The 22,192-nt window shown below is 50.3% G+C and overlaps 1 protein-coding gene across 3 annotated transcripts in view; it reads right to left on the bottom strand.

Annotated features, from left to right (window-relative positions):
• Positions 1-22,192, bottom strand: part of PTPRU (protein tyrosine phosphatase receptor type U) — a 307,092-nt gene that overhangs the window by 195,799 nt on the left and 89,101 nt on the right. For all 3 annotated transcript variants that reach the window (XM_090057147.1, XM_090057145.1, XM_090057146.1), the window contains exon 2: positions 10,414-10,542. In XM_090057147.1, the coding sequence (XP_089913273.1) occupies positions 10,414-10,542 (129 nt within the window). The remainder of the gene's footprint in view (positions 1-10,413; positions 10,543-22,192) is intronic.

Genomic DNA, 22,192 nt, shown 5'->3' with positions numbered 1-22,192 from the left:
CAGGCTTCACCCGATAGTCTGGACAATTGGGAAGCTGTTCCTCAGTTACACATGAGGTGACACCCCAGTCATTTTGTATATTGAGTTTCCCAGGGAGGCCCAAGTTCCACAGTCACCAGGTTGCAAGTCTTGGTGTCACACTTGCTGGTCATATCGAGCCTTATTTTTTATGCCCAGCCTTGCAGCAGCCTCTAAATCAGTAGTATAGGCATTTGCTAAGTCTTTCTTTAGCCTCTTGGCATACAGGAGGCCAGTTACTGGGAGAGCACCATCAGCTGAAACACCAACGCAGAGATCCATGGGCGCACCAGCTTCCCTCCCAAACATTAGCATATAAGGAGAATAATTGGTACTATCACCACTCTCTGCTTAACCCTTTGCAACCCAGGAGTGGGGGGTTACAACTGGCAAAATGGAGGTATTTAATTTCAGTAGTCTCTAAAGAAAACTCCATGCCATGAGTTGAAGCACAGCCAGGAAACCTTGATTACATGACTATCCACCTGGCAGGTGTGCTGGAGCCAAGGCCACAGGTAGCCCCGAGATCCCCAGCGCAGATGCAGTCCACACAGCAAGCTGCCCCAGAGCCACAGACGCTGGCAGCCTGGGCTGCAGAGGCACTGAGCGAGCAAAAGAGCTGGAAGCTTGCCTGAGTTTAGCCAGAACTTCTTCAAACCAGCTCAGCAAAACATTTCCGTTTCAACAGACTGGCAATTTCCAACAAAAAAAAAAAAAAAAAGTGTTGCATTACAATTTCTTCCAGCCAGCTCCCAAGAGAGCTGCACATCTCTGTCTTGATCCCATCTACAACCAGTATAGGGATCATTCTAAATTGCACTAAGTCACCATTCTTGCAGACAGCTATTGAGAAATATCTGAGAAGTGCTAGGTCTACAGGTATCTCTGCCTCACTGCCACCGAAGCTGCACCTGCCCCACACAACCCCTCTCATTTTCACATTCAATAAAACACTCCTCATTGCATTTAACATCCTCAGAGATCTGGTGTGGTCAACTGGCCAAGCTGGTTTTCCTCCAGCCAAATCGCATGGTTTTACGTCCGTCCTCTTCCTGTCCCAGAGTATGTTAGTTGTTGTACTTTTCCACATCCATCCCCTCTGCCTTTCTAATGTCCTCCCTCGGGGTCCAGCTCCTCTCCCTACTATTTGTGGCCAAGTGACAGTGGTGGTGGGACTTGTTGCCGGAAGATTGGTAGAGATTTAACTCACCTGCATTTAAATCCACAGCCACTAAAACACTCTGAGTGGCTACATGGAGACAGTGAATAGATCCTCATAAGAGGTCAATCCCCAAGATTACTCTCTGGACACATCCCTTCCAGCCAGGACTCAAGCCATTCCAGGTCCTTTCTGTGGGCTCGTAGAATCACAGGGCTGGAAGGGACCTCAAAGGATCAGCAGGTCCAGCCCCCTGCACAGGCAGGAAAGACATCTGGGGTCAGACGACCCCAGCCAGGTGACCACCCAGTCTTCTCTTGAAAACCTCCAGGGTAGATAACTGCACCACATCCGGGGAGAGCTTGTTCCATAGTCTGGACACCCCAGTTGTAAAGAAAGTTTCAGGCTGAGCATTAGGAAAAAACATCTTCTAGGAGTTTGTGGCCATTGTTTCTAGTTTTCCCCCAGGGCACCCTGGTAAACAGTTGTTTGCCGAGCCCCTGATGTACACCTCTGAGATAGCGGTAAGCCACAGTCAGGTCCCCTCTCAGCCTTCTTTTCTTGAGGCTGAAGAGTCTGAGATCCCTCAGCCTCTCCTCGTATGGTTTGCCATGCACATCCCCGATCATGTGGACGGCCCTTCTCTGGACCCTCTCAAGTTTTAGCACATCCTTGTTGAAGTGTGGTGCCCAAAACTGGACGCAATACTCCAGCTGTGGCTGCACCAATGTTGAGTAAAGCAGGAGAATCACTTCTTCCTTCCCAGATGCAGCACTTTGCATTTCTCTATGCTGAACTTCACCTGGTTCCGTTCTGCCCAACGTGCCAGGCTGTCTAGGTAGGTTCCTGTCACCTCCCTCAGAAACATAGCAGTGTTTAGGTTCAATGATGCCAATCCTGTGGAGAGGTCTGGGAATCTGGAGGAGGGATGGCTGCCCTCTCCCACAGACAGTTCGTCACCCTTGATCATCATTCATCACACAGCATCACTTGTAGGCCCCTACCGATCTCTAGACTCCACTGTGCTAGGCACTGCATAGGCACAACAGGGAAGTCAAAGGCAAGGCACCGCTGGACTTCAAGAAGGCCAGGATTTCACTGCCAAAAAAACTCAAGACAGAGGAGTAAGGAGAATGCAGAGAAGAAAGGTGACTTGATCAAAAGCACATGGCTCACTGGAAGAGGTAGGAACTAAGCTCCCACCTCCTGACTCCCTGCATGGTGGACAACCCACTGGACCACAATGCCTCCACAAGACCAGGTGGCGTTGTGTGTAGACATTGGTATCATTAGACAAGCTTGAAGGCAGCGTGGGACTAACTTGGCCAGAAGGGGAACACTGGGGCAGCAATCAGGTTTCTCCAGAGTTTTTTCAGGGAGGGAGAAGTTGTGGGGGATTCAGTTCCACATGTGAGCACTGCTTGCTAACCCACCTCTGTGGCTAACCCTCTCTACTAGATTGCAAGAATTGCAGGCCAGAATTATTCCCAGTGGTATCCCTTTAAGATCAGGACAGCAGGGTTTTCTCTCTTTATTGCGAAGCCAATAAAGCCAGGCTAGTTGTTTCCCTCTCTTCTACCTTACCTGTATGTTCCTCCAACCCCTAAGCTCTTCCAGGAAAGGGGCTCTGTCTCACTTGGTGTCAGCCTCTACCTGAGGCCTCTAGACATGACTGTAACATACACTTTTCCTGGATTCTCTTCTCTTTGGGGTCCCAAGTAATCACCCCAGATTGCTGCATCCATAGAGCTCCTGCTCTAGGCACTGTCCCTTTAAATTAAATAATAAGGAAAAGAGAAGTCAGGCGTGGTTGTGGGAGAGAGAAATCTTTCCTCTTCACGTGCAGGGGAAAAAACAAATCAAAAGAAGGGGAAGAAAACCAAACCAAAACAAAGCAGGCAGAGAAGGATGATGGCCAGCAGCCAGCATCTGTTCAAATAAACTCTAGGCTTCCTGAAATTGGCTGATCTCCAATAAAAACTCATTTTAATCTAAGACCACGAGACTCCTTTGCAAAGTGTTCCCTTGAGAGGCCATGTTGATGTGAAATATTATTCGTCCAGCATGCGGCTGGAGTGGACTGGAGATAGGCAAGGGACTGGAAGGCTTGTATCTCCAGGTTTCCTCACCCCTTTCCACCAAGCCTACCAAGAGAGAGGGGTTTAACCCCACACCCTTAAAAACACCCCTGGCAATGCTATGCTAGACAACCCACACGGGAAGGCCCAAGGAGACACTCACTCATTCTTCTGATCTCTCTTTCTTGCCCGTCCTTGCATTAACAACAATGCTGAGCGCTCATCCTACCCTCCGCATCCAGCTGATCCCCATAACAGGAGGGTCGCGCTCATTGCACAAGGATGACTGCGCCCCGTTATGCAGAGGGGAACAACGAGGCACTAAGAAGGGCGCTGACTTGGCAAAAGCCACCTGGGACATTGGAACAGGACTGAGCACCAATGTAAAAAGGGGGAAGGAGCACCCAAAAATGCTTTTGCCCAGTCCCCTCCTCTCAGGTCCTGTGGCGCTCATGGATTTTAGGTTCGCATGCCCTTATGGGACCAGAGCAAACATCTTGTTTTCTTCATGGGGCATTTTTGCCAACCACGTTTGCAGCTTGGCCATTCCCAAACATTAAAAAAAAATCAAGAGTCTGCAGCCACACAAAATCCTAAAATAGGCCTAACAATCCTGGGATTTGAAAAAAGAATATGACACTTAGGGTTGCTTTGGTCCGTCTTCTGGAGGAAGGGGTGGGAGGTTCCATTTTCAGGTTTTGACCAAAAAAGCTAGAAGCTTACTTTACTTTTTAAATTCACCTGAGATGCTCAAAGAACCATGCGACTTCCCAAAGCTGAGGCTTTAAGAAAGCACACCAGCAACCACAGGTTCGATAAAACAGTGAGAGTTGCCAACACTGCTTCATGTACCAATGCCTGGTTATTACAAAACCAGACTTGAGGGCAGAGTTCAGACACAGATAAGGCTGCGGCTCGCATTCTCCTTGGTTTCAGAGCCTCCTGAGAGTGATGCCTGGGCACCCCAGAGGCACTGGCTACATAGGGAAACTGCGACCATTTTTAAATCAGTTGAATTAAACCAGTACAAAAGAGCTGCGTGGATGTTTATTTCTGTCAAAGAGCCTTATTTCAATTGACTTTAAAACCAATTTCTAATCAAATTCAACTATATATAAAACTGGTTCCAAACAGCGTATATGGGCCCACGCAGCACTTGGCACCTGTTTAACAACACATCCTTGGTCAACTTGTTGCAATTTTCTTATGTAGACAGAGGCTTTGGCTAGGCCTTCATTGCACAGCTAACCCAAGTTATTTCCATTTGAGTTAATGCCTCTGGAATTAGCCAAGTGTGCGGGACTTCAGCCTTACCGTCAGGCTGCATCTTCACTGCAGAGCTGACATGACCTCTTAGTTAGGTGCTGCCCTTTACCTCCCCTCCCATCCATACTCAACTCCACTCTCGGTTAGCATTTTGATCCAGCTAAACAACAGAAGCTGAAGCCTCAGCACCGTTCCCACTCGGACATGAAACTCACCTGCTGTGTGGTGAGGATGCAGACGAATCACATCAGTGCTGACCCTCCAGGGTTTCCCAATTCTCTCCCATGTACCCAGGAAGAAAAATGAGTTCTCCATAGTTCTTCAGGGACGAGCCAAGCAATGATTCATCTCACTGAAGCCCGAACACCCATACTGAAGAAGACTTAGCAATGCATGAAGGTGAGCATAGCATCAGCAAGGGCACTGCACACAGGTAGGGCTCTGCAGAAGAGGCTCACTCCTGACCTGAGCTCATCCAGCTATCGATCACCTGAGTGAGGACAACCCTTAAGATCTGCTGTGAACCAGAGGGGTATGGAAAGTGGCTGAGGAAACTTGATCAGCCCAGCCAGGCCCCACATCTGTCTCGACTCAGCACTAGCAGACTCCCATGCCACAGAGTGCTTCACTGCGCAGAACAGCCATAACTCTTGCCCCAAAAGAAAAAAAAAAAAATGAATTGAATTTCCATGATTAATTGACTACGAAAGAGCTGTTTGATTTTCTGACGAGTCCTATTTAGTGTTGGTTTTCCTGGCTTTGATCTCCGCCATGCGGCCCCCATCTTGTCAGACAGTCTGCTGATTAATACGTTTAATCTCAGCTCCGAAGCTTGCTCTGCAGCCAGGGACTGGGAGCAGGGCTTCAGAGGCCAGGAATTCCGGGAATTCTCTGGGCAGCAACTTTCCGCTCTCCGCTGAGGGCAGGGTGGGGGCTTCACTGGGGCTGGTTTGCAGGGGTGTCGTGGTAAACACATATCAGGATCTCAGCAGTCAAACATGACAGTTCATCTGAAGGCCAAGAAAAAGAATGCCTCGCCAAACCCCTGCATACCATAATTTCTAGGATGCAAGGCATGCCCCCCAGAACCCTGCCAAAATGGAGCTCTGAAAGGAAGATACGACTTATACACCAGGAAAGTGGAAAGAGAAGTATCTGGTATTTGATATTAGACATTGGTAAGTTGAAGAGATGCCAGGGAGAGTCTGCAGGTCTGGTTAGGGAGAAAGGGCATGCGTGTCAGCACCCATGTCCACATACTAGACAGCCCCCAGGTGCCACAGTGCCACCAGGGAAAGCAGAGAGGGTGAGGCTTGTAGTGGCCCATGGCCATTCTCCCCCGAAGTATGCCCCAGACTAGTCCACATGGGGCTGCCACCACACTATGCTCCTGTTCCTTCCTGCCGCATGGTCCAGTGGAGGCCACCTCTGCAGGAGTGGGTCTCTCATGCCAACCCCATCTTTGTCCCCTCTGTTTTCCTGTTCCCCTCCCAACTTCTTTATCAGCTGCCATGAGGACATGCATGTGAGAGCTTCCCTCTCCCCTGGGCCTCTCATCATTATGGTGGACATGGAATTTTTACCCGGTTTTATTCTTTGGGTATAAAAGTATACACCCAAAGAATATATGGGTATTTTTTACCCACTGAAAAATATGGCATCTCCCATCATCAGTGACTTTCCTATCAAAGCTCTGCTAGGGTAAAAGTGGCAGCTTAGTGTCTTCTATAAACTAACCCCATAATGAGGCCTATGCTAAGGGACTCGCTACAGGTTGAACACAAGAATAATGCAGTGTCATAATTAGACACCTAGGTCCCCCGATGCTGCTGCCTGATCTTAAAGAAGCCGTTTGACACATGTATCCACTGCATTTAACTCAAGCAATCGGTCTCTTGGTTTGCCTAGCCCCAGCAAGACAGACCATGCAGCAAAGACATGCCCAAGACACTGGCCTTACAGAAGATGCATTTGCCTAGGTCTTTCTAGGATTTCTGGGAGCCCATTCCATTGAACCCACTAATCTAGGTCATTTCTTCTGGACACACAGGGGAATTGCAGGAAGGCACTGGAGGACTCTCACCACTGGAGCCTCTGCCCTCGTGGCAAAGAAAGCAGGTTACAGTCCAACAGAAAGCAAAAGTTGGCTTTAACTTCCCACCCCTACAAAAACCACCAGCCTGGCCTGAAAGCACTACTTATTTTATGCACAGACAAGACGGAGGGCAAGGGAAACACCTGGTCAAAGCCCAGGTTAACATTTTGATGAAGTCATAGCCATTGGGAACATAGAAGGTGATGCCCCCACAACCACCACCCCCATTGATGTGCTGCAGGCCCAGCTATCCCAGCACTATCAGAGAAGTCATTATGTGTTTGATGGAACGGGATTTATCATCTGGTAGGTGGTGCTGTTCTGGCTGCCCTTGCTCCTGGTTCCTGCTCTTCCCTACCCTGGTTCAGCTGCCTTATCTCCGATCTATAAGGAAGGACATCCGCTGTAAAATGAACAGCTGCCAGAACCCAAGGGCACTGGGAGCAGAGTCTCCTCCAGCCTCCAGCTCCCAGGAGGGCTTTACTTCCACCCCCAGGACCATTCCAGGCTCAGGAAGTTTCTGCCTTTACTTCCTGTCTTCCCATTCATTCCTCTTGCTTTCTCCCTCTTTCCCCCCCCACTCTTTCGCCATCTTTCCTTTCCTGCAAGTCTCCCATACCTTCCACTTCTGTCTTATCTGACCCTGCGTCTCAATAATCAGGTGGTTTTGTTTTTAAGAATTATGTATTTAAAAAGGTATAGAGTAAGCACACGCACACACAAAAGGTATAGGGTGTGTGCGCATGCACAGACACAAAACCAAGAAAGGGAATGGCACTATGAAACTGGATCCCAATGGACTCAGAGAGAAGTCTGTGACTGCTGCCTGCCCTGTAAATCCTGAAAGACCTTTCCCCCAAAGGCCCGGAGGAGGACGGAATTGGAAGGAGTACATAAAAGGAGGGGAGAGGAGAGATTAGAAGAGAGGAAAAATGGATGGAAAGCAAAATAAAGCACTGGTGTGAACAAGACAGCAAGATAAACAGCCAAAGGCAGATTGATGGAGCAGTAAAGATCTTTCTATAAAGCAGTTAATGCTCTAATAAAAAATCATTTTTACTATCAAGCTATAAACTGGCTTCTCTCTATCAGTGCCCAGGCTCCAGTGCCAGACCTGGTCTCCAGGCTCTCGCCTGGGCAGAGGGAATTCAGAGCACTGGGAACTCCTACTTCGAGGTGCTCAGTTACCGCTGGGATCAGCATGGTACTCCCAGCCCAGTGCAGGGGTATAAGGACAGAATATGAAAGTATTCAGGAATTCAGCCTCACAAGGCCCCAGGCAACTCCACTGGTAAAGATGAGGGAGCAAGACACCACATAGGCTAATAAACTAATTGAGGTCTGACTGGGAGCTAAGCATAAAGCTGAAAAATCTCCCATACGCCAGCTCAGCTCACCAAGCACAAGGCCATCCTGGCAATGGAGGTGCAGGCACTCTCAACCTTCCCAGTCCAGCTAAAATCCAGACTAGCAGTATGGCCACCATGGTTGTGGGAGCACTGTCTCCCCAGCATGGCCTCCTGGAACTTCCAACTACCATGGGATACATCCCATCGATTGTCCCACACATGAGGACTGATTGCTTTTAAATTGATTGCTTTCAGCCAGTTTCATTTATCTGTGCTTTACACTACAGGCGGTGGCACACTTGTTTCACATTTTCAAGTCTCTTTAAACCCACAAGGAGTACAATTTTATTTGCCCATTTCTAGTTCAAAGCTGGGACTCTCAAATAGTCACATGACTCGAGGAGTTGAGGCTTGAAGAATAACACCACATATTACCAGACTCATGATCAATTGGCAAGGGTTGACATCATTGCAAGCATGCACACTCACACACAAAGATAACAACATAGCATGATCTTCCTGAAAAATCCCTTCCTGGGATCAAGGCATGTAGAAAAACACTTTCAAAAAGAATGTGTCCCTTTAAAGGAAAATACCAAGGATTCTTGCTTGGCAAGGTGGCATCACTGTTGCAGAGGCATCAGATCCTCAGCAGATGGGGAGCCTGGCATCCTGCAAGCACCAGGCTGTGCATCACAGAGTAGCAGAGGAAGAGGCCACTTGCACTAACAGAGAGACACTACGGAGACACACATGAGGCTTGGCAAGGACAGCAGCAGCCCGTGCATCTGCCACAACACTCCCAGTGCCAGCCAGAAGGGGTCTCCTCCAAGTGCAAGGGGCAGCACCAGTCTCAGCAGACCTTACCTAGCAAAGGACAATCTACCATCATCCCACGTCACTGCAAGCTAAAGACCTGAAAACCAGGGGCAAGTCTCTGTCTCACTTGGGACAAGTGACTACAGATTAGCGCAGGCCCTTAGGATGGACCTGGGTGTAGGAGGCAACAGGCACAACTACTGCCTAGTTGGCACATGGGGACCATCCCTAAATCCCCAGAGCTCTGACCACCAGAACACAGGCCTTGACCCACTAAGAGCTCTTTTGGCTGTTAGTCATATGTCCCTTATCCTAGATGTGAGCCCAGCCACTGGGGCCATGTCACTCACAAGGCTAGGATTCACACATTCAGGGGGAGGGAGGGGGGTTTCCACTGGTACGAAGGAAAAGTAAATGGCTGTATCCCACTTCTACCTCTGCATGCCAGAATCCACCTCCTTGACCCTGCATGAAACATGCTCTGCAGCAGGCTGGTAGCTTGCTGAACACCAGAAGGTTTCCAGCCCATACGCCTGAGCCAGACCAGAGTCCCTACCCCAGCGAGCTGAGGCCTCCGGTCAGCAGGACTCGCTGCCACAATGCAGGGCATCACACGCTGCAGTGTCTCCATAGTCCACCCACACTTGGGAATCTGAGAACTAGGTGAACACATGATGCCCAGGGAGGGATTCACGCAGCCCGTCAAACATTGCTAACAGCAGGCATCTTGGAAACCCAAAGGCCTCATCTCCAAGAGAACGGTCCAAACCGATCAGCGCACCATCTGTCTGCACGCACACCTCAGGCAAACCCTGCTCGAGCTAACACTAACGCAGCCTGGAGTCCAGCGACTGAACGCAAAGAGCAACAGCTAATCCACGACAAAGGAGAAGGTGGGAACTAGTAGGCAAATACATTTGGGAAAATCACAGGCAGATCCCAGGCAGTACAGGAAGGGAGCATGGGTCGAACTTCACCTGGCACAAGGGGTACCTGCAAAGCTGTTTGCTACCTCATCAACCTGAGCCCTGGAAAGGAAGAGCAGTATTGCAGCTCCACGACCCTGGGAGAAGGCCATCTCCACCCCACCAGGGTGAAGAGCATCTCTCCTCAATACATACATTTCCTTCTCTTTCCCTAGTAAACAGGCAGCCATGATCATGCTCGTGCTTCTGTGCATCCAGCATGCAAAGCTATTACTGGACAGGGGGCTTTCAACTCAGAGAGTGGTGAAAAGTACCCCTTGAGGGACTATCAGTGAACAGAGCATCACAGTGCAGCTAGTCATAGTTGCTAACCACATCTTGCTCTCCTGGAGCTTTTTAGGTACATATCAAGCTTCTATAGAATATGTACTTACAGACTAAAATGACTTTAAGAAAGCAGCAAATAAAAAAGAAGACAGACAACGTCTCCCAGAGAGAGCAGAGTATATGATCTCCTTTGTGACAGCCTGCAGGGACTCTGAAAACAAGATGGCTGCAATGTCAGCAGGCTCTGCTCCAAGCAGCCATGGGAGCCTGCGAGTCTGTGACGGAGATGGTCTGCTCAGTGTACGTGGGGATTATCAAACCTTTAAGGGGCTCAGACTTCCTAAAGGACGGCAAAAGCCAGAGGAGCCAAACTCACCATGAGGAAGATCAGAAGACAGATGAGGCATGATATAGCTCCGGATCAGCTCCCACTCAAAGTCATCTTCCTCTCCTTGGCTGTACTCACACTGGTTCAAATCTCCATCTTCCTCAAAGGTGCAGCCAGCTGCAGTCAGGAGAGGGAGAGAGAGAGAAAGAAACCATCAGTGGCAGTGGAAAGGAAGCAAGGGGCCAGCAGCGAAACCGCCTGCAGGCCCAAGTCAGAGAGAGGGTGGGAGCTCCCTTATAGGTCTGGGCAAAGCTAACCATCCATCTGCTCTCCGGGAGGGCATCCCAACCCACTGGCCCAACAGAACAGGCTCCACTAAGAGACCCTGTGCCTTCTTGCACTTACAGGGCCTGAACAGCGACACTGTGCATAAGGCATCTGACTTATGGCGTAACATCCCTCAGCACGTGTACCCGTACACACACAGGCACCCCCCCCCCCCCCGACTCCAAGAGGCCACCCCCTCAAATGCACGCGGACCCGAACGGATGCAAACCTCCCCTCATACACACCCTTAACCCTCTGCTTTCTAATGCCACCTTTCCCCCTTTAAGCTGCCCACCAGAATGCACAGATTAAAAACCCATCTTTTCCATCACCCCTCAGGTGTGCCAAGCAAAGTGATGGGGATGACAGGGGCAGAAATGGGACATGGAGAAGAAGATTACTCAGGAGGCAGCAGCTGGAAAAACATTTCGGGATCATTTAGGATTTGCATTGCGAGCACCGAGCCTGCCTTGTCCTCCAACAGGCTCTGAAATGAGCCACTGTGCTGGAAGATGGGTTTTTAAATGGAGATTGCTATGTTATCTCTTCTCACTGGAGCAGCTGAAATGCAGGGGCAGTGGAGGACTGAGTGGTAGAAAGCAACTGCCTTCTCTTCACGCAGCCTGGGTGACACATGGAAAACGCTGCCCCGTTCAAGAGGCAGCCTCCAGAGTAGCAGCCCCATCAGACAAGGAAGAGCAGATAATGCTAAATTCTGGCTCTAGGGCTTATTCTAATCCAGGATGTCAGGCGACCTCAGGTGGTGACGAAAACAGCACAGGCCGAGTTGGTCTGCAAATGGGATTACATGACAGGGTCACTTGTGATGAGTGAAACCCCTTCCAGTCCTACACCCTATGTTTCCAATCCTCACCACAGAGTTACTGAGTGCTTAGCACCCAGGTTGGCTCCCCACAGACCTGGACGTGAACCCAGCTATTGCTCCAAAAACCCAATCCCTTTATCCCTCAAGGAAGCGAAGCCAAGAGTAAAGCAGCTAAAATCAGCCGCCCGCATTCCTGAGAGGCGACCAGCACACTCTCCAGAGCTATAAATATAGATGATGATGATATTTAAGCAGTTCTATCTGAGAGATGCGCAGTTCAGAGGGGAACAGAGCAATTGTTGGTATTATTCTTTTTTAAGCGCAGCATAAAACAGCAGGCAGTTGAATAGGAGGTAATAGTCACCAAATGAAACATGGGAGCAAGAGAATACATGGGTATTTAGCATCACACATGGCCTGAGGCCTCTGAGGGTGGTGGGGGTCAAATGTAATCCCCTAGCTCATTCATTATTTGTTCCCATCTAATTAACCGTTAGGAAACCAAGAGAAGTCTCTTTACTGTATGTGTGTAGCATACAAAGGCAGGGAGGGTGCGATGGCTGGTCAACGGCTTTGCTAACCAGCAAGTCTCTTGTAGCGAGCTCCAGCCCTGGGCAGGGATGTGCATTAACAAGAACCTAGTGACAGACCTGAACCACAGCGCTGAAATCCAGACCCAGATTGACCCCAGATTGCAGTCGGAGTTGCAGGGTGTTGACGTCGTGGCGGGGCTGCTGTGCCTTGGCCAGCAGTGACCAGCTACAAAATACGGACATGAATTCAAAACCAGCTCCAAAGATCAAAGGGCTGGAGCTGAGCCAGCCTTTAGCACACACCTCTCCTCTACCCCTTCCACGTATGTACTGCCGCAGGATCAATCCCTCCTCACAGCCCACAGCACTCTGGGCACCGGCCACAGCAGTGATATGACGGATTTCAAGAGACGATGCAGTCAATGGCAAAAAAAAGAAAGAGACGGGAACCTGGAGTAGTGGGAGGATGCAGTGGCGGGGATAGACAGCCGTCACTAGACAAAGGCAGCATCTGGGCAGGGGCTGTGCAAGCTTCCCCTGCACGAGGCTCTTGGCTCCCAAGCCCTGATGAGCCCAGCCCCAGCCCCAGCCCCGGCTCTGACAAAGCAGGAGGGCTGAACCTCTGCCTGTTCCAGCACAGGGGCTTCCCATTCATCCCCACATTCCCTCTCATCCCAGCCTGCAGCAATGCCTCTAGGGTCTGAGTCGCCCTGAAGCAGAGGCCGTGGCTGCAATAAGGCAGGGAGAAGGCAACCGCTCTCGGAGGTCTCTGCCAAGGACCTCGGCTCCTAGCCTGCAGCCCCTGCTATTACAGCTCTGGGCCGGCCCTCTCACCCAACCCCAGCTGCACGTGGATCCCGACCTGCAACCCATTGCTGCAACTCCGACCCCAACTAGCCCTGAGCAAGTGGCCAAGCACGCCATGCCTGCAGTGCCCTCTGCTGGCACACGGCACGGGTCCTGCTGCCTCCTCTGAAGCAGGCAGCCCAGGGCCGCCTGCTGTGCATGACTGGCAGCACTGTACTCACATTAGCACGTAATCCTGTGTTTCGGCATCTTATAAAATTACAATTATGTTTTATCGTGTTGTAAAAATCGGAAATGTGGTTTATTCCCCTCCTCTCTCCCTCCTCCCACCCCCCAGCTTGATCGCTGTGGCTGCAAAAGAAGCCAGGCAGGCATGCAGCTCCCTGTGTGATCACCTTTTCACCATCATTAACTGCAACAAGCCATCAACACTTATGTGCCCAGGGAGGTGTTTCCACGGTTCCCCTGCTTCAAGATGCCAGGGCATTGCTCCTTTAAATGGCTATGAATGTGGGGGACTGTAGGGGAGAAGCTGCCTGGTGAGATCATTAAGGAGGTGGCACAATAGCTTGGAAGCTCCTCGGTTGCGGGTTCAAATGCAGATCAAGTTGCCAGTAGCTGAATAACGGGCCTGTCCAAAGGCAACTCTGTTCTGCTGGAAGTAAAACAAGGCAGCAGGTCTCAGTTCAGCTCCTGCACTGCTGATCTTTTTCCAGGAAGTCCCAGCAGGCAAGGTGAGGACTGAAGAGAGATGAGAGGCTGCACTTGTGCCAGAGGAGCAATGATCAAGAAGCCTGGGTTCAGCTACGAGTTCTGCTGCACTCCGCATATGGCCTTGGGCTATTCACTTCCACTGGGATTTCTAAAGGGAAATAGCAACCAAACTCCCATGGCAATCCCAGGAAAGGAGACTTTTTCATCCCTGAGGCCCTCAGAAAAGCCCAGCCACTCTCAGCTCCTCATCTCTGAAGCAGGACAAGAGTCCATCTTTTATCTGTCTTGTCTCTTTAGGCTTCGAGCTCTCTCTGAACAACTGGTTCCCACTTCATCCATTCCACACCTGGCACAGCCAGCCCCTCATCTCAGTCATGGGACTATATAGTAGCTGTATACCCTCCCCTACTACAAATGCCAATCCTACAGTGTGGATAGATGGAGATACCAATATTAAATTACACTGAATGAATTATTTTAATACAATGGCTAGATCTGTCTGTATCTACACTAAGTGAAGCTAAACTCCTGTCATTTTAAACCTGGTTCATTCAGAGTAAAGTTACAGTGGTTTACCTCACTTATGCTGTACCAAGATAAGAGCAGACAGATAGGAACAGCTGTTGCATGCTCTTGAGCAGGAAGTCCCCCAACCCTGTTTAAAATGGTTTAAAGTTAGGTTTATTAGAGGTGCACTGATACATCGGTCCCATATTGGATAGGCACCAACATAGGGAAAATTGACAGTATCAGCAATCAGCATCTTTTCCCTGGTGTGGCCAATAATCTGGCTAATAAATGCCCTGGCTGTTGCATGCACGCAGCCAGGAGCACAGCCCGGCATCTTGGAGAGCAGCATTGGCTGGTAAGTGTTGTGGGGGAAGGGTCATGGAGCATAGATCAAGGCCCCCGTGGTGAGGGTGGGAGTGGCGCTGGGGCTGCCCAGCCAGGCCGGGGCCTGGGATCGAGCCGTGAACAGCTTGTCCGGGAGGGCATAAGGGGGGGCCCACGCCCGCCATTGCATGCACCACAGGAGGGCATGGGTGCATGTGCCCCTGGATCTGTGCAGGATGCTGCTGCAGGCTGGGGCTGGGGTGGGGCCAGGCTCTTCTCAGCGAGGGCTGGTGGCAGCAGTGCTGGAAGCAGGGCTACAGGGAGGGGACTACAGTGAATTTTGGGGTGGCTGCAGCCTCCCCTGTAGCTCCCATCCCAGAGACACCCCTGCCCACCCTGAGCGCAGCCCAGCCCAGCCCAGCCCCTTCCCAAGCCTGCAGCAGCAGCCCACCCTTCCCCATGTACATCCAGGGGCACATGCCCCCCATGCCTTCCCAGGGTGCCTACAGTGGTGGGAGCCACCCCCCACATCCCCCAGACAAGCCATTCATGGCTCCATCCCACGTCCCACCTGAGCAGCACCTACCCCAGCCCCACCTCAGGGGCTTCAATCTGCCCTCCCCTCACAGATTTACCAGCCCAACGCTGGTCTTCAAGCTGCCCGGCTGAATATTGGAATCAGATCGGTATCGGCCAGTATGGCTCCTTAAAAATCTCTACTGGTGCACTCTTAATGTTTACCCACAGTGCCAGTAAATAAATACTGAAATCCTGGACCTGCTGACTATAATGCGGCCAGGATTCTATTCAAAGGCTGCTAGAGATATTTCCTCCAGGGCAGACAGGAGGTAAGTGAGGAAGTTAATCCTGCTACTGCACATGCTGTGTTTTAGCTGTGGTTAAGTGGAGAAAAAAAAAATCATTCCTTCTGCAGCACCTGCACCTCCAAATTCCTGCAACAAGAGAGAGGGGGACAGCTACACATTAAAGTGACAGAAGAAAATATCCCTAATTTGTTCTGGCTGGCAGTCCCTGCAAAACCTGTACAGCTCCATGCACAACGCAGATGAAGTAGGAGAGAGAAGCAGTGTTGGCTACAAGGATAACATTGATAGAAGGGTTGAAAATACACAATTAACATGTCTACATGTGCTATAAATTCTATAAAGACTTACTGAACAATATTTTACTGCGCAGTAATCCTTCTCTGGGAGCACATCTACACGTGTTCTCTATTGGGATCAAAACTGCTTCCCAACTGGAGCAGCCTGGTACAAGGCTGCTCCTACCCTGCTTTGGCCCCATGCAGCAGCCAGGGGAAGTTCCAGCTTCCCCCAGGATACTAGCCCGGGGCCAGCAGAGCTCTGCTGACTTCTTGCCCTGCACACATAGGGAGGGGCCCGACGTGCACAAGGCCAGGAGACAGCTGCCACTACAGAGCCCTCCTGGCCCTGTGCCCTGCGGCCAGGATTTCCCCACACAGCTAGGGGCTGGCTGGGAGCTACCCCACAAGCAGGACAGTTTCTAGTCAGCCCCTGCCTGTGCAGGGAAGCAGAAAGCTCACCTGTCCCAGCACTGCTTGGCTCCCAGCTCCTGGGGTAGCCAGGAACTGAGCAGTACCAGGATCAGGGGAGTTCTCCATCCCCTGTGGCCTCCTAGTGTTGGGGCTGACCAGGAGCAAAATTGTTCCTAGTCAGTGTTTACACATGCGCTACTACACAGTATTTACTGTGCACTTAGTTTCCTACCTGCATTTACAGGTAATGGCTAACTGAAGTAGAATAATTTACCACACAGTAAATGGTGTGCACGTGTAGACAGTGATGCTTTAATGCACAGTAGATTAGTCTACTGTGCAGTAAAGCATTTTGTGCACACACCCATTTTCCCCTAAAGAGAAGCTATAGAAGGGTTTTACAGAGAGCAAATAAAAGCTGAAAAGGCATTTTGGAACCCAGGTCCTGCCATGGAGCAGTTCCTACTACACACGCTGCCTCGCTAGCCTACAGAGGGATAAAAGGCATTAGACTGAGCATAGATAATTGAAGCAAATGCCAGCAAGCCTGGTGCGAGACAAGCCGAGAAACCAACCTGCACAAGGTAAATGGCTTTGTGGTTCAATCCAATGCAACAGAGCACAGGGCCCTCCCCAAAATAGCAGAGGGACCGTGCTCTGATGCTCCACCCAACAAATGCCTTCACCACCACCACACCCCACCCCCACAAGCTGGAACCTGGGGCATTCTTGTATCCAGTCATCTGTACTGCAGCCAAACCAGGAAGGGCGCTGGGGCTTTTATTTTGTACAACATGTAACCGGTACAGCCCAGCTTGTTAAACACTGACCTATTGTTCCCTTAAAACCACAGATTACAGGCGGGCCAGGCCTTCAGTAATAATTAATACCGACCCCCCTGGGCTGACAAGGACAGGCACATTAAGAAAGCCCTGAGCAAGCAGAAAGAACAAAGGCAAATATCCCCTAAATAGGCCAGCGCTCCACCAGCGCCCGCCTGCTTTATTATTTCATTTACTTTTTCACATTTTTCCTTAAATTATGTTGGTCAATTCTCCCCAGTGCCAGGGAATTCGTGCTCAGGCAGCAAACAGTGGTGCAGCTGCTGGCTGTGGACATGCCAGGAGATGTAAGGGGTGGGTGGTTCTGTAATACAAATGAAATGCATGGTGGGGCCTAAAACAGAGTCCCCAGAGGGTATTTCTCCCCAGTGGGAAAGGAACACAGGACTACTGAGCCATCACACCCAACAAATTATCTGGGAGCAGTACAACCTCCTGCGATGACTGGTTCTTAAGCAGCATCCACGACACGCTGTGCAGGATGGAGAGGGAGGTTGGCCCAGTGGTTAGAGCACTGGGACGTGGGATTGTCGAGTTCAGTCCCCTGCTCTGTCACTGATATTGGGCATGCCACCTAGTTTTTCCAGGCCTCAGTCTCTTCAGCAGGGGAGACCATCCTGCCCTGCTTCATAGGGACATTGTGTTCATACATTTAAGATGTCAAGGGCCCACACACCAGGGTGATGAGGGCCATCAGTGCAAAATCAGAGGTGAACTGGGTTTGTAGGACAAGCCACAAGAGAAGACAATTGTGACCACCTTCTGCAAGGCCACAGGTGCCTGCCATGCTGCTGCCACCCCAACACAGCTGTGATCTGACAGCAGGCTCTGTACAAATAGCCTGGTTGGGCCACAGCTCCTCCTCCCACAGGGATCCTGAATCAGGCAGCACATGAGATGACAGGTGATCTAGTTGTACTGCCAGCCCTCCAAATTCCCCTTGGGAGCTGAGAAGGAAGCTGGCCCCAGAAATCACACCCCAAGAGGCAAATGTCTCTCTCCCTCCTAGAGGCGGTGCCTCTGAGTCGGTGCTGGAAACCCTGACGTGGGGTGAACTACAAGTTAAACTACTACAAGAACTTGGAGCCCCATATTTTGATGCATGGAGCTTGTTAAACCTGCTCCTAACTTACTTAAGCTAAACCAAATAACCACAGGTTCTAGCTCACATATAGCCTTTTTCACTGCCAAATATGAAACTGCTTTGCAAAGGAGGTCAGTACCATTACCCTCATCCTACAGATGTGGAAACTGAGACACAGAGGGGAAGGGATTTGCACCAGGATACCCAACAGGCCAAGAGCAGAGCTAGGACTAGAGCTCAGGTTTTCCAAGTCCCAGTCCAGCAAGAGAATCCAGGTCATATTTTAAATGCCTTGCACCAGCAGGGGGAACTTACAAAAATATTGGCTGGCCCCCTGTGCATGTTTTAAAGGGACACCAGTGGGTGAAACACCACATATCCAGTCTCCAGATCCATCTACATTAGGATGACAGGCCTATGGTTGAGGAGTAACCCTAATTTAACCTAGGCAGAAGTGGCCCAGCTAAACTACTGTAAAAGGCAAGAGCTGTCATCTGCACCAGGGTCAGTCACACACCAGGCCCACATGACAGCATCTGAAGGTGCAGCTGGGCAAGTCAGGAACATGCAGATCACCTCACTCACCGCCAGAGCCAAACCCATCCCACCGGCACATTTCATACCAGCAAAAGCACTTTTGCCAACACAGCTCATGTCAACACTTCATCCTGGCTGCAAAGTTCTCCTGCTGGGGTAAGTGGCACCTCCACAGGGATACAACGTAGCCCTAGTTTCCCCCTCCCAGCAAAGCCTGTCCTGAAGTCTGGCTACCAGGGGCAAGCTAAATCCACTGCTCCACCTGCTCTCCAGAGATGCTCTCCAGGTACAACTGCATCCAGCCTGGCCTAGGCAACCCTGGGCAAAGCAGAAGTAAGAAAGCTTTGTGGCACTGCCCTGGGAGCATGCCATAGGGGTGTCAAAGACTAAACCCGGTCTCTCATGTGCTGTGCACTCATATCCAAGATGCCGCAGCTCCTGCATAGAGACTGACAAGGGACTGTGCAGCCCTCCCTGCACTGCTGTGACGCAGGGAGCTGGGAGGGCTGCACAGTCCCATGTCCGTCCCCAGAGCAGGTGCTACCATGCTTCTCTCCATGCACCCGGTGCCCTTTGCCTGGCCCGGCTCTGCCGCAGTGCACTCGCACCCCCCCCACCTGCCCACACAAGGCAGTGCTGTGCTCAGTGCTGACGGATGGATGGGACGCCCAGCAGCAGCGGCATCTCAACCACTCATTTACTACCAGAAATGGAAAGTAATTGGGTCCCAGCATTCTCGACAGAGACAGATGGCAGAGGCCCCACTGCCAGGCAGGTAGCTGTCTGTGCGGCACACCTGATTTAAAGGGCTGGCTAAGGGGCTGTGACAGTGGCTGCATCTCTGTATTAATCTAGCTGTTGCCTCTCTGAGGCTGCACCCAACTCTCCCCTCCCAAGCTCCCCCCACCACCCCATCAGCTGGCAGCTAATAACGAAAAAATAAAAATACTTCTTTTAAAAGCAAGAAATCAGTGGCAATTTGTTCCCTTAGACAGCTAGGATATTCTGCATCCCTAAAGAATCCCCCCCAACAACCCTTCTCTAAATCACACAGGAGATGCACAAGGATTACATGTGCCTGTCACATCAATGCAGGTGCCTCTGGGATGCGATACAGCAACTGCTCAAACAAACCACATCAACACTATCCCACCAGCTTGGGATGGGAAGCAAAGACCTTCTTGGAGGTGAAATTAGTGGTAAGGAGGTTAGGGTGAAACATGGTATCAGGTATTCCTTCTCTACAGATCCATGAGTCTTCTGGCCTGCAAGCATCTCATCCTCATGTCTCAGTACCAACCCCACCTCTGACCACCCTGAAACAGCAGTGTCAGGATGCAAATAGAATAATTTTACCTGCTGGCTTACTGGGAGCCAGCAAATTTTTCAAAGGGGTTCTCCCCAGCTTAGCTTTAAAATGTCCACCAGCTAGCAGCCACAAGGGATCAGACTGCACCCAGCGATGGGAGAGCCAAAAAGTGTGACAGAAAGGGAGAGCACTGCAGTTGGCTCAGTTTATTGCTCTTCCCCTAGACAGAACAACTTCTTGTGCTCTCTAGGGTGAGATAAACCTCTGATGGGAGCTGTAAAAAGTTGTCGAGAAAGGAAGAGTGTAAGAGGAGCACTGAGAGAAGAACATAAAATACAAGCCAGCTGGAGAGAGGGAGCTATCCAATCCATCACTCACTCCCAGCACCAAGCACGAACAGCAGCTTCCAGAAGGGCCCAGTCCTCCAGATCCCCTTCCCTGCCAATACCCATGGGGCTTGGGATGGGATTAGGAGTGGAAATGCCAACCCCCACAGGCAACCCCCCCCTTGTACTCGTCCTTGATGAGGCCGCAGCTGGACTACTGCGTCCAGTTTTGGGCTCCACAATTCAAAAAGGATGTGGAGAAGCTTGAGAGAGTCCAGAGGAGAGCCACGCACATGATCAGAGGTCAGGAAAACAGATCTTATGATGACAGGCTGAGAGCCATGGGAATCTTTAGCCTGAAAAAGTGCAGGCTCAGGGGTGATCTGATGGCCACCTATAAGTTTATCGGGGTGACCACCAGGATCTGGGGGAACATCTGTTCACCGGAGCGCCCCAAGGGATGACGAGGTCGAACGGTCACAAACTCCTGCAAGACCGTTTCAGGCTAGACATAAGGAAGAATTTCTTTACTGTCTGAGCCCCCAAGGTCTGGAACAGCCTGCCATCGGAGGTGGTTCAAGCACCTACATTGAACACCTTCAAGAGTAAATTGGATGCTTATCTTGCTGGGATCCTATGACCCCAGCTGACTTCCTGCCCTTTGGGCAGGGGGCTGGACTCGATGATCTCCTGAGGTCCCTTCCAGCCCTGATGTCTATGAAATCTATGAAATCTAAGAAAACTTTTCTCCGGACATTTTCCACCAAATTCCTCTGCACAAAGTGATCAAGTTTCATTCCAAGCAGGAACAAATCCTGAATGTTTCAGCATTTCACAACCAGAAAATGCCACACCAAGCCCATCTCAGATTGATCAAGCTGTTTCATTCTGTTGTGGCTCTTCCAGCCCCCTCTGCATGACTTTCACAAACCACAAGAGACTTGCATTCATTTTGTCTGGGGCTGAATTTCTATCCGTCTCCACCTATAGTACAGTGACCAGCAGCTGATGACATACATATATACATACATAGAAAAACCAGTATACAGGTGTCTCCAATACACATATACGCAATGCTTACATACCATTTCTATGAGACAGGCTCAGGGACGCACCATATAAAATTGGAAGAAATATATAAGCGGCAGTGTAAATTTAACACCGTTATTTAGCTGTTTATGCTGGTATCAAACACAAAATGAACAGACGGGTAGAGCCATTTCCTTCCCACCTGCCTGCCCACCCCCCCAAAATTTTTTGAGCTCAACTGTCAAGTGTCCTCCACATGGCCAGGTATTAGAGTCTAAGCAGTTTTAGGATCTTCCAGCTTTTCTGCAATGAGTTCAAAGCAAACAACTAGAAATTAAGTATAAAACTTTGCTTCCAAGTTAAACTGCAGGGAGCTGGTGATGTCTGCTCAGAGGGTACTAGAAATAGTACCGAGGGTATAATGAGGAGGATGAGAGTCCTCAATCACTGATATAAGATACCGCATGCTCGATGGTCTCAAAGCTGGGTTTTCCTATTTATATCCTTTATAGAGGAAGCAAATTTGCAGCTCAAGCTAGGGTGAAGCTGTAGGGGTCTGGGGTTGACCAGGTACCAGCCAAGTACTGGAGACCAGGTTTGGACCCACCGCACCTGCAAAAAACTTTAAAAGATGTGGGATTCAGGCCTTTTATAACTTGTTCCAGGGGTCTGGAAATGGGGTAGCCTACTACCTGTCCCATATTCACTTCCACCAGGCAAAGATGCCAGTAAGTGCCACCCCAAACAACAATTCCCTACCTCCCGCCTCTGTTCTCCATCCCACACCTGTTGCTCTTGTTCCCAGCAGCATTTCTCCATGCCTTGAAGCAATGGAGAAGAACCACAGGAAGAGCTGCTTTCTTCTAGCACTGAACAAGGAGTACTCTCAAAATAAAGACAACAGGATAGTCCCTAGGACTACCACCTCTGCTCCACTGCAGGCTTTGGCTGAGAACCTTCCCCAGCCACTTAGGCCCAATTTACTGCTACCTATTTACACACACATATACACACTCTCTTGCTCCGTATTTCCAGCCCCCTGGATCTAGCACACCCTGTTTTATCTCCCCCATGGAGCGGCTGCTCTTCTCTTTTCTTCTAAACAGAAGCCAGCATTCAGACTCTACAGAGGCTGAGATATAA

Source organism: Crocodylus siamensis, chromosome 7 (assembly GCF_052110815.1).
Source record: "Crocodylus siamensis isolate JL-2025a chromosome 7, ASM5211081v1, whole genome shotgun sequence".
Taxonomy (NCBI): Eukaryota; Metazoa; Chordata; order Crocodylia; family Crocodylidae; genus Crocodylus; species Crocodylus siamensis.
This window is presented reverse-complemented; position numbering and strand designations above follow the sequence as displayed.